This window comes from Mobula birostris, chromosome 11, assembly GCF_030028105.1.
Source record: "Mobula birostris isolate sMobBir1 chromosome 11, sMobBir1.hap1, whole genome shotgun sequence".
NCBI lineage: Eukaryota > Metazoa > Chordata > Chondrichthyes > Myliobatiformes > Myliobatidae > Mobula > Mobula birostris.
Window position 1 is genome coordinate 80,963,333 of NC_092380.1, and position 13,019 is coordinate 80,976,351.

Below are 13,019 nucleotides of genomic sequence, written 5' to 3' on the forward strand. Positions count from 1 at the left end.
CTATTTTAAGAGAAAGCATCATCAATTGGCTGGATAATGTTTGATAAGATATGAATAAAAATAATGTTAAACTGCTACACATCTCATTGTCTTGCACCCTTCCTATCAGAATGTCTTATTTTTTATTAAACCTATAAAATAAAATTTTGTAAAAATTACATGAGTTTAGTGTATGATAGGGTTACGTTGCCTTTAATCAGGTGCTGATTCAGTTCTGAAATATTTCTGTCTATTGTTATATTTGTGTTATCTTTAAGAAAGACAAAAAGAGCTGGTGTATAAACCTAACTCTTCATGAAAGAGCAGAAATCTTCATTATTTCATGAGGTGTAATTTTATTTTTCCCTCTTTTCTTTTAGGTGGAAAGAGAGATTGCCATCCTGAAGTTAATAGAACATCCACATGTTTTAAAGCTACATGACGTCTATGAAAATAAAAAATATTTGTAGGTATATGTTTAGTATTTAATTGAATGCATGTTATGTTGGTTTGTCACTCTTGAATTACTTTGAATTGGTTTATAATAAATACACTTCGGTTCACTTTAATTGTAACATCTATTTTTGCAAAAATCAAAAATAGTTATTATTGAATTATAAATGAAATTTTGTCTGTTAAAATTGATTGTAGGTTGCTACGTACCTGGTTCTAAAGATCTGAGGAGCTGAATGTCTCATGTTTTGGTTTCCTCACTTAAAAGTCAGTGCGTGTATGTCCTGCTAAGAAAATTTAGAATCAACAGACTATGTAAATTATATGAGGAGGTAGCCTAGTGGATTATTATCATGCTTTCACATCCAAAGCTAGGCTTAAACTGCACTTTAGATGTAAGTAAATGTGTTTAGGTGGCATCCTTTAGTGTTCTGTTATCAATTCACATCACAAAATTGTTCGTAATTTCACTACATTAGCATTCTCACTTTGGTAGCCTGGGGAAAAGTACACACTCTTTATCGAACAAATACTTTTTCGGGTTTAATTCCTTTATCTGTTTTAGATGTTTTAGTGCTGGAAGAGGGTCTCAAAACAAAATGAATGAATTTACTACCAGTTCCTGCCATTACAATCTCAGTTTAACTTTCGATCCACATCCTTGTGTATCGATGAATTGCGTAGGCAGTATAAAAATACATAAAGCAAACCGCACAAAACGAATACAGAACTAATACGGTAGTGACAATTCTGAAGGAACACAAAACAAACAACATTAGAATCCCACCAACCCTATTCATAGCAGCGAAAATGTAAGCGAATACATCTCATCTAAGACGTCTTCTGCTTTTTAGTACACACGTGCTGAACTTCCAAACAGAGACTAAACATTCACGTTACGCGGTTACATTCACAATCGGTCATGATACAATAAAGTTAGACAAAAGGTACACTTTGACACAGCTTTTACAAGATTTTGCCTGGTAGTTAAATTACAGGAAGACTGACCTACTTGGCCGGTAAGGAACTTTGCACAAGCCACGCTCTCCAGCGCCAATGCCTTCACTCGTGAAAATCTAAAGCATCCACACGTAAAACATGTCAAATTACTGATATTCTTGATTCACCAACAAGCATAAACGAATTCACGTGGATATTGTCAATTAACACTCACCTTTCCTCACCATGCCCAGTATCTCTGGGAGGAACTTAATCCTTCTTCTGCAGAAAACAAAAATGGTCTCCCCACTATCCCGCACGTGTGTAATGACATCACCATCTCCACTTAAAGGCACAGACAACTATTCTAGCATTACCCGGATGGATGCCTAAGTACACTTTTAATGATAATGAATACAATTCGACAGTCACCCGGTTACATCACGTAGAGAATTTTGTCGGATGACTAGTCTTTGAAGTGGAAACCAAGGATGAAGTAGAGTGCTAATTGCATACTTTACCTGGTATTTCAATTAAACTATACTGAGGGGCAAGCTCTGAGTACAAATAATACTATGGGTCCCTTCCTGAGATTGAGAAAGGAAAATTCAGAAAACAAGAATCCAAGTAAATATCTCTTTATGCTTCTGGCACATAGTGCGGGTTTATTTTTGCTTTAGTTTACGTGTGGGTTTACCGTTGGCGCCAAGGTAGCATAGCGATTAGAGCAACATGGTTACAGTTTGGCTAGTTCCAGAGTTTGCAGTTCAATTCTGAGGAGTTTGTACATTCTCCCCATGAACTGTGTGGGTTTGCTCCAGCTGCCCCAGTTTCCACCCACAGTCCAAAGACATACCAGTTAGTAGATGATGTGGTCATTGTAAGCTGTCCCGTGATTGGACAGCTGCCTTGTGTTAAATAGATGGGTTGCTGGGACGTGTGGCTCATTGGGCCGGAAGGGTCTGTTCTGTCTGTATCTCCAAAAAAAATTAAATAAAAGAACAGTTTTGAACCTATTTGCAAGCAACCATCAAGGTTGGAGAATTGTTTCCTCCGTGCAGCTGAACACATGATGATACTACTAAGAGTCAGTACTATACAGCATTGAATCAGGCCTTTTGACCCACGGAGACCATGGGAACATCACATCTCATTCTATCCTTCCCACATTATCATAAACTTCAACCCCCACCGAGATTCACCTACACACTATTTAAAACAGTTATTTAGCCTTGCAACTCACAGATATTCAGATACGGGAAGAATAGGAACACCTGGAAAAAAGCATGAGGTCAGAAGAAAAGTGGGTAAGCTCTATAGAGGGAGCACCTGTGGTCAGGACTGAGCAACCCCACTGCTCCCCCCCCCCCCCCGCAGTCCCTAGAGACGCAGCAGCTCTGGCACCATCATTATGTTACCATCATAGCTTTAAACAGGCTACTATTTCCAACCTACTCTTGTGTCCTATAATTAGAAACATGTTACCATGTCAAAAGGAAGAGGGGATTTAAAGATGATGTGGTCATAGGCATCCATAGTGTTTCTAAAATACTGTGCTGTTATTGGGTGCTGATGTATTTTGAGCCTATTGCTTTAGCCAACCAAAAATGTATCAGGACGGAAAAATGGAAAAACACTTGTAGAGGTAGATGTAGTTTTTTATGTTTTGATGCAGTCCCCACTGTGAAACAAAAGAGTAAGGTGTCAGGCAGCACACACAAAATGCTGAGTTCCTCCAGCATTTTGTGTGCTTTGCTTGGATTTCCAGCATCTGCATATTTTCTCGAGTAAGGAGTCAGATTTGAGACATTGATCTATCACACTCTGATCTCCTGGCTTACTCCCTTGAGGCGTGTCAAGTGGAAAAGGTTTCCTTGTGTATACTTCACCCTGGGTTCGACAGTTTTTGCAGAGGCCTATACCTGTCGATCATATACCTGAACTTCAAGTGCATTCCATGTTTGGAGAAGGAAGAAAAATTGAAAAGAAAATAATTCTGTCCTTCCAAAGAAGAAAAATCACCCAGGTGGAACAGTGGATATCAGTCTACTTCCTGTTTCCTGGCCAAGGAAGGAGGGCAAACAAAAGACACAGGACTATATGCCAGTTAGTTAGCAAGATGCAAAGGCCAAAAATCAAAGAAAATATTGCTAATTGTTTCAGAAAGCTTCATGTAATCAAACCAAATCAATATAGTTTCAGGATTAACAAATCATATTTGACAAATTTACTTGAATTCATTGAAGATGTAGCAAGCAGAGGAGATGAGAAGAATCTGTAGATTTGGAGTCTTTGGTCTTAAAAAAAGACATTTGCAAGGTGCCAAAGAAAACACTTGGTGCATAAGAGTTTATGGTTTTGATGGAAGTATGTTATCATGGATTGAAAATTAGTTATCATACAGAAAGCAATGTTACAATAATTTTTTTAGACAGTTTTTAAGGGGTATTGGCAAAGTACCACATGGGTCCCTTCTTAGCTGTCAGTTATTTAAAGTTTATATACAAGGGGAGGGAACAGAATGTAAGGTATACAAGTTCACCAGGGTGGTGATATTTGGTGGAAGGGCAGGTGATGGAGAAAGTGAGATTGCAATGGCCTATTGATAGATTGAGTAGGCAAAATCTAGGCAAATGGAATTTAATGTGGGAAAGTCTGAGGCCATGCACTCAGTGAGAGGAATTAAATATAGATGTTAGCAGGCATATGCAGCAAGTTATTAAGAGGGCTAATAGCACAATGGCCTGAATTGCAAAGTGGTTGGAGTTCAGAAATAGGAGAGCTTTGTTACAATTGCTTGAAGTGTAGGTAAAGCCATACCTGCAATACCGTGCACAGTTTTGGTCTCTCTTCCTAAGAAAATATATAGGGTCATTAGAGGTAGTCCAGTCTTTCCTGTTTTCATTTTAGGGTGAAACTTGACATGGACATTTGTAAAAAAGAATGTGTTAGTGAGTTGGCCGTGCACTCTTTGCATTAATGCATTTTTTCTCGATTGGAAATAAATTACTAGTGGTATTAGATTGACTAATGATCTAGGCAGCATCTGAGTAAAAAGAAACTGATGATTAATGTTTCTGGTCTGAGAACCTTTGCAGTCCTGTTTCACTTTCCACCAGCTGTTTCCTGACCTATAGTATTCCCAGCATTTTTTTTTCCAAATTTCACCCTATTTTTCTGAGATTAGAAATATGATTTTAAGACGCTGTGTCTCTAAGCAGAGCTCAGATTTCTTTTGATTTGTCTTGGCAGGACACATCAGGGAAGCACTTACCAGTGCATGGAAGGGCACTGAAGTGTGCAGTACAACAAAGGAATCCGGGAATACGTATCAGGGAGTGTGCCTTGAATTATGTATCTATATTTGCGTTCAGGTAGACAGGGTCATCAAGAAAGCTTTTGGCACCTTAGCCTTCATCGATCAGAGCACTGACTACAGGAGTTGGGATGTTATGTTGACATTGTATGCAACATTATTGAAGCCAAATTTGGAATATTATGTGTAGTTCCAGTCACCCACCAGCAGGAAAGATAAGACCATAAAATATAGGAGCAGAATTGGACCATTCAGCCCATTAATTCTGCTCCACCACTTGATTATGGCTGATTTATTTTCCCTCTCAACACCATTCTTCTGCCATCTACCTTTGACATCCTTACTAAACTAGAACCTATTAACGTCCACTTTAAATATATCCAATGATTTGGTCTCCACCGCAATGAATTCCACAGATTCACCGCTTCTAGCTAGAGGCATGACCATACATTTCCCTCCACCAAATTCCATCCGCTGTTTCTTTGCTCATTCTCCTGATCTGTCCAAGTCCTTCTCCAAACTCCAGGTTTCCTCAACATCACCTGCCCCTCTATATATTTGTACATCCACAAATTTGACCACAGAGCCATCAGTACCGTCATCCAAGTCATGAACATACAACATGAAAAATAGTGGATCCAACATCGACCTGTGCAGAGAACCACTCGTCACTGGCAGCCAATCAGAAAAGGTCCCTTTTATTCCCACTCTTTGCCTTTGCCAGTTAGCCAATCTTCTGTCCATGTTACTATCTTTAATATCAATCAGATATCATAAGGTATCGAGATACCAGTAAGAATTATTAGAATATAAAATATCTAGATATTGATAAGACTTGAATGAGAGAAGAGAAAATTTACGGTGATGCTGGGACTGGAGGACCTGAGTTATAAGGAAAGGTTCAATAGATTAGGATTTTATTCCCTGGGGAACAAGGGAAGATGTTATAGTGGTATACAAAATTATGAGGGATGTAGATAGAATAAATATATGCAGGCATTTTCCCCTGAGGTTGGGTGAGACCAGAACTAGAGCTCATAAATTTACAAAGTAGATTAAAGGGGGGATGCAGGTTCATTGCAATGCCTAAGGGAAGTTTGGATATGTACATCGATAAGCCAGGTAAGGTGGAGCCAGGTCCCTGTGTGGGTAGAAGGGGCTAGGCAGAAAACAGATTGGCATGGACTAGATGGGCTGAATGGCCTGTTTCTAATGCTCTCTGACTCTCACAGTTACAGATCTAAACTAATTAAACCAAATGAACAAACCTCAGACTTCTTTATTTGATTCTTCACTAATAATGTAAGCTCAAGGTTGCATGCCATTTATATTTGTGTTTATCAGCCATTAACAGTCAGCATCAGTGCTTTGTGTATTCATAGTAAATCAGTCCTCAGCTGCCAGGAAGCCCTAACACTTTAAAACTTCAATGAGACATAAAAAGACATCAAGATTGCCAGGCACAGGTCATAACCCAGACCATGGAGAAGCTCCGAAAATCCCTTAAAAAGAACTTACTATTATACTGTTCAGGGTCTAACTTATTTCCATACACGTGAATACAACTCTACACAAGGTAAGATCCCTGACATGTGATTTCCACATGATTTCCAGTAAATCCTGCCAGACAGACCTACCGAATTAGAGCCTAAAATACAGGGTGGGTTAGCCAGATTGTCAACGTTTTCAGCCATTTTATAGCTATTCAGGGAGTGTGCACAGCAGCTCACTGATGTCTTCACAGACATCTTCAACATTTCACTCATCCAGACTGTTGTCCCCATGTGCTTCATATCAGTCACCGTCATCCCTGAAGAACTGGGGAGGGTTTAAACTAATTTGGCAGGAGAATGGGAACTGGAGTGATGGAGCAGTTTGTATACAAGTGGATGAAGTGTGTAGTGAGACTGTGAGGAAGGACAGACTAATAATAGGGCAAAATTGCAGTCAGTGGGAAGAACTCACATGTAACAAGGGACCAAAACCAAAAAGAGTGATGAATACAGGAGTGAAAGTTATATTTAAATTCATGCAGTTTACAGAATAAGGTAGATGATCTTGTTCTGCAGTTAGAGATTGGCAGGTATGACGTACTGGGCATCCTGAGCCATGGCTGAAAGTTCACAGTTGGGAGCTTTTCGTCCAAGGATACACATTGTATTGAGAGGACAGGCAGGTAGGCAGAGTGGGAGGGATGGCTCTGTTGGAAGATCTGAAATCAAAGCCTCAGAAATAGGATGTAAAATCCTTGAGGGTAGAGATAAGAAACTGCAAGGATAAAAAGACCCTGATGGAATTATATACAGACACCCAACCAGTGGCCAGGATGCGGGATTACAAATTTCAAGAGGAAATAGAAAGCACATGTAACTCTCGGTTCAGCTAGCAGCTTAATATAGGGGATGATAGCCCCCAGCCCAACCAAACTTAAGAAACCTTGTTTGGGTGGATGCTGTGGGATGTGTCCCTGTTACAAATCAGTACCACAAAATAACAAACAGTACACAATATGCGATTAAACGATTGAGTTGTGTAATTCTTAATTTGACTATATGGTTAGTAAAGAAAACCAAAAAAAAAAGAGAAAGGGCCCGTTCTCTTGAAACAAAGTCTAATGTGCAAATGTTGGAGCTCACTGATAAGGCCGTTCACCCACCATCGACCTCCTCTGATTGTCACTGACCTTTGGACCCTCGCTCCAAACCCATTCCGTCTGGCAGTCTACATACTCTTTCCATTTGCGTCTTCTCTCCTCATCTCTCCCTGGCAAAAGACCGCGAAAATCTCTCTTCCAGACTCACAAGAAAGAATGACATTTCTCTCATTGGATAGCTCCACATTCCAAAGCCCTGTTATCCTCCGGCGGGAGGAGAGGATGGCGGTGCGATGCAGCTCGCAGCAGCCACGCCGATGGTGATGTCTGTTGTTTGTCAAGTAGGGTGTCGTGCACAATCCTGAATTGATGGAGACGGATGTGAGAGCACGGAGGAACATCTGGTGAAACTTCTGAAATGCCTGCTTCGCTGCTACTGCTGTTACTGTGTGGTCCAGAATCTCCGGAGGAGAAGGCCCCGAGTCCTCGGCTTTGCTTGTTGCTTGGCGGCCGGGGCGGGGTCGAAGCGCTTGGCAGAGGATGGTGCTCGGAGAGGCTGTGTCGGAGGGGCTGGGCAGAGGCTCGAAGTTTTCGGACGGACTCAGAGTCCGCTGCAGTCAGGTGCTTCCAATGGTGCTGCACTGGCAAGTTGGCGGCACTTGGAGGTTCATGGCAGGGAGAGTTTCTCCCTTCTACTGTCTGCGTGAGATGATGAGTCTATCGGGACTTTGAGACTTTTTTTTGACCTGTCTGCTCTTTATCAAATTATGGTATTGCTTTGCACTGTTGTAACTATATGTTATAATTCTGTAGTTTTGTCAGTTTTAGACTTGGTTTGTCCTGTGTTTTCTTGTGATATCATTCTGGAGGAACGTTGTATCATTTTTTAATGCATGCACTTCTAAATGACAATAAACGAGGACTGAGTGTCCTCATAATCTAATCTAATTTAATCTGATCTAATCTCTGGTCATAACCCAAACATTGCTGCTACAGAGAAACCAATACAGTAGCAGTGAAACATTAAAGAGAGGCCATTACATTAGCAGTGGAACCTTACAGCACATTCCAGACATGTAATGTTGCAATGGTGATGGTAGATATCAATATGCAGCTAGATTGGGAAAATCAGGTTAGTGCTGGATTCCAAGAGAGAGAATTTGTAGAATGCCGATGAGATGGCTTTTTACAGTAGCTTGTAGTTGACCCGACTGGGGAAAAGACGATCTGGATTGGGTGCTTAAGGTAAAGAAACCTTAGGTGGCAGGGGTCATATTGTGATATAATTCGTGCTACAGTTTGGGAGGAAGAAGATAGTGAGATATATCAGTATTACAGTGGAGTAAAGGGAACTACAGACACATGACAGGGGAGCGAGCTAAAGTTGATTGGAAGGGGACACTAGCTGGGTTAATGGCAGAACAGCAATAGCTGGAGTTTCTGGGAGGTGACTAGGAAGGAGCAGGATAGATATATTCCAAGGATGAAGAAGTACTCCAAAGGGAGTATGAGGCAACTGTGGCTGACGAAGGCAATCAAAGACAACATAAAATCAAAAGAGAGGGCTTATAACATAGTAAAAATTATTGGGAAGTTAGAGGATTGGGAGGATTTTAAAAACCAACAGAATGCAACTAGAGATCCATAAGGAGAAAAGAGGTAAAATATGAAGGTAGGCTAGCCAATGATACCTGAAGCTTTTTCAGATATGTAAAGGGTAAAAGATAGGTAAGAGTATATATTTGACCACTGAAAATAACACTGGAGAGACAGAAATGGGGGAACAAATAAATTGTGGATGAACTGAATAATTATTTTGCATCAGTCTTCTCTGTGGAAGACGAAAGCAGTATGTCAGAAATTGAGGAGTTATCGGGGCAGAAGTGAGCGTATTTGTATTACTAAGGAGGAGGTGCTTGGGAAGGTGAAAGATCTGAAGGTAGTTAAGTCACCTGCAACAGATGGACTAGACCCCATGGTTCTTAAAGAGGTAGCTGAAGAGATTGTGGAGGCATTATTAATGATCTTTCCAGAATAACTAGATTCTGGAGTGCTTCCGAAGGACTGGAAAATTGCAAATGTTACTCCACTCTTTAAGAAGGGAGGGAGGAAGAAGAAAGGAAAGTATAGACCATTTAGCCCAACTTCAGTGGATGGGAAGATGTTGGAGTCGATTATTAAGGATGAAGTTTTAGGGTACTGGGATGCGTCTAGTAAAGTAGGCCAAAGTAAACATAGCTTCCTTAAGAGGAAATCTCACCTGACGAATCTCCTGGAATTCTTTGAGGAAATAACAGACAGAATAGCCAAAGGAGCATCAGTGGATGATGTTTATTTGGATTTTCAGGAGGTCTTTGACAAAGTGTTGCACGTGAGGCTGCTTAATAAGATAAGAGTCCATGGTATAACAGGAGAGATACTAACATGGATAGAAGATTGGCTGACTGGCAGGAGGCAAAGAGTAGTGACTAGTGGTGTTCGGCAGGGGTCAGTGTTGGGACGGCTTCTTTTCTTGGTATATGTCAACAATTCAGATGATGGAATTGATGGCTTTGTGGCCAAGTTTGTAGACAATAGATGGAGGGCCAGGTAGAGCTGAGGAAGCAGAGAGTTTGCAGAAGTACTTGGACAGATTGGGAGAATAGGCAACAAAGTCACAAATGGAATATAGTGCAGGGAAGTGTATGGTCATGCACTTGGGTAGAAGGAATAAAGGTGTATATTATTTTATAAAGTGGGAGAAAATTCAAAAATCAGAGTTGCAAAGACTTGTGAGTCCTTGTACAGGATTCTCTAAAGTTTAACTTGCAGGTTGAGACAGCGTGAAGGAAGGCGAGTGCAATGTTAGCATTCATTTTGAGAGGACTAGAATATAAGAGCAAGGAGGTGATGTTTAGGCTTTCTAAGGCATTGGTAAGACCACACATGGAGTATTGTGAACAGGGTCGGGCCCTTTATCTAAGAATAGATGCGCCGATATTGGAGAGGGTCTAGAGGAGGTTCACAACAAATGAATCTGGGAATGAAAGGGTTAATGTATGAGGAGTGTTTGATGGCTCTGGATCAGTGTTCATTGGAATTTAGAAGAATGGGGGAGGGGATCATTCCTATTGAATATTGAAAGGCCTAGACAGAGTGGATGTGGAAAGGATATTTCCTATACTGGGTGAGCCTAGACAAAAGGATGAGGACAAATGTCCTTAGACGGGGATGAACCTGTGTTGCCACTGAGAGCTCTGGAGGACAAGTCATTGAGTATGTTTGAAGTGGAGGTTGACTGGTGCTTGGTTAGTCAGGGTGTCAGTGGTTACAGGGAGAAGGCAAGAGGATGTGGTTGAGAGGAATAATAAATCAGCAGTGATAGAATAGTGGCTCGATGGGCCGAGTGTCCTAATACCACTCCTATATCTTATAGTCTAAATGACTTTCACTCAGTGGATCTGATGCCAATCATCGTGAAGTTGTTTGAGTGGCTGTTAATGGCATGTATCAAACTCTATTCCTGTCACTTTGAACACTCACCAAAATGCTGACAGACAGATCTGCTCTATGACAGATGTCATAGCATCTGTTATGCACCTGGCCCTGACACACCTAGAAAGCAACGACACATGTCAGAATATTGTTTCTGCATTTCAGTTCAGCATTAAACACCATTGTCCCACAGCCCATGGTGAACAAACTTTTACTCCTCGGTCTGAGAACACCACTGTTCAGCTGGGTGTTGGACTTCCAAACGAAGAGACCTCAGATAGTCAGGATGCACAACTGCTCCTCCCTTCCCATCCTCCTCAACATCTGTGCCCCTCCCCTTAGGGCTGTGTGCTGGACCCATTGCTGTACACTCTGCTCACACTTGACTCCACGGCTAAACAACTGAGTAATCACATTGTCAAGTTCGCTGATGACACGGGAGTAGTGGGGGGGTCATCACCAGCAATGATGAGACAGCCTACAGAGAGGAGGTGGAAGAGCTCAAGGCCTGATGCCAGGCAAATAACCTCTTCCCTCAATGTCAACAAGGCAAAGGAGATGGTTATCAACTTCAGGAGAACTCGCACCACTCACATTCCTCTGTTTATCGACGACGCAGCAGAGCATATTCAAACACCTGGTAGTGCACATCTTGTACAATCTCTCATGGTCCCAGAATACATTCCGCACCATCAGGACAGCTGGCCAATGTCTGCTTTCTAAGGAGGCTGAAGAGAGCTGGACGGTGCACATATACACTCACGTCATTCTACAGATGCGAGGTAGAGAGCATCCTAAAATGCTGCATCACTGCATGGTATGGAAATTGCTCTGCAGCAGACAGGAACGCTCTGCAGCAAGGAGTCAAAACTGCCCATTGCATTACTGGCATCAGCCTGCAAGCCATCAATGACGTATATATAGAAAGGTGCTGGAAAAGGGTCAGAAACGTCATGAAGGATCCCAGTCACCCTGGTCATGGACTGTTTGTCCCACTCCCATCAGGGAGGAAGCTACATAGTATCCACATCAAGACTACCAGAATCAAAAACAGATACTTTGACCAAGCAGTAAGGTTAATCGATATCTCCACCTACTAACCCAGACCTCCACATCCCCGATTGCCACTACTTTATCTTTTCGTGTCAGACATCTTATGTACAGACAGTCATGCGCCAGACGCCACTTTATGGACAAACAGTCAATCTATTTGTATAAATTACCTAAAGGATTTATATTTATTATGTTTTTTTATTATTGTGTTCTTTATCTTATTGTGATTTCTTTCTTTTGTTCTGCATAGATCCTGAGTAACAATTATTTCATTTTTCTTTACACTTGTGTACTGGAAATGACATTAAACAATCTTGACCTTGAACAGTGTAATCACTAATTCTGTTTCATTATACCACACAGTTTCTGACTGATCCATAGACAACCAGTTAAAATGAGGTTTCTCCCCACTGGGGAATTCTTAAGCAGAGGGATTTCTCCAAGGTACTGAATATTGTTTGGAATAACACAGGAACCTTTAAACAAAATCTATCAATTATTTTTGTCTGTGTAAAACAAGTACATAGAAATGCACTTTCACAACATGAAGTTTCTATGGCATATACAACTTTATAATAAAAAAAATACATTTTATTGTACTTAACTACCTTCCTCCCTTGTTCCACTCACCCCTTTTATCCATAGATAAAATGTTATCTTGAAAGTTGATAAATGTTCTGACTTGATTACTAATCATGATCATGACTTCAATAGTATTACAACCTTCAATGCAAAGCACACCTTCTTTTCTGAACCTTTTTCAATAAATTATGCATGTATGGCCCTTTGTTCCTGACCCTTTGACAATTAGAAACACACTATTTCTATCAACCCTGTCCTATTTTTTCCCAGTTTCAAAAGCTTCAATTTTATCATGCATCAATATCTTGTTCAAGCAGAGAAATAGCCAATTACTCACACTTTCTTTATATTCTTATTTCCTTCAGACCAGATTCTCAACTAAGGCCTTATTAAAGGATCTTCATTATGGGTTCATCACTGGTTCTTCACTTTTACATTTTACATGTGTTATAGATAACCCTAGCAATTCTATCAGCTGTTAGAAATCCTGTCAATCTTTGATTTTCATGGATTCTATATCCACAAGTCCCAAAGCACAAGATCTACTTCAACTTGGCTCATAACCATAGTGTTTTTTTTTCCAAAGTGCATCACCTCACATTTAATGATACTGTTTCATCACTCACTTTT

General features: G+C 40.7%; 1 protein-coding gene across 1 annotated transcript in view; it reads left to right on the forward strand.

Moving 5' to 3' along the window:
* Positions 1 to 13,019, forward strand: part of LOC140205542 (serine/threonine-protein kinase BRSK2) — a 1,025,607-nt gene that overhangs the window by 579,555 nt on the left and 433,033 nt on the right. Inside the window, exon 3 of the mRNA XM_072273159.1 lies at positions 360 to 445. Within this exon, the coding sequence (XP_072129260.1) occupies positions 360 to 445 (86 nt within the window). The remainder of the gene's footprint in view (positions 1 to 359; positions 446 to 13,019) is intronic.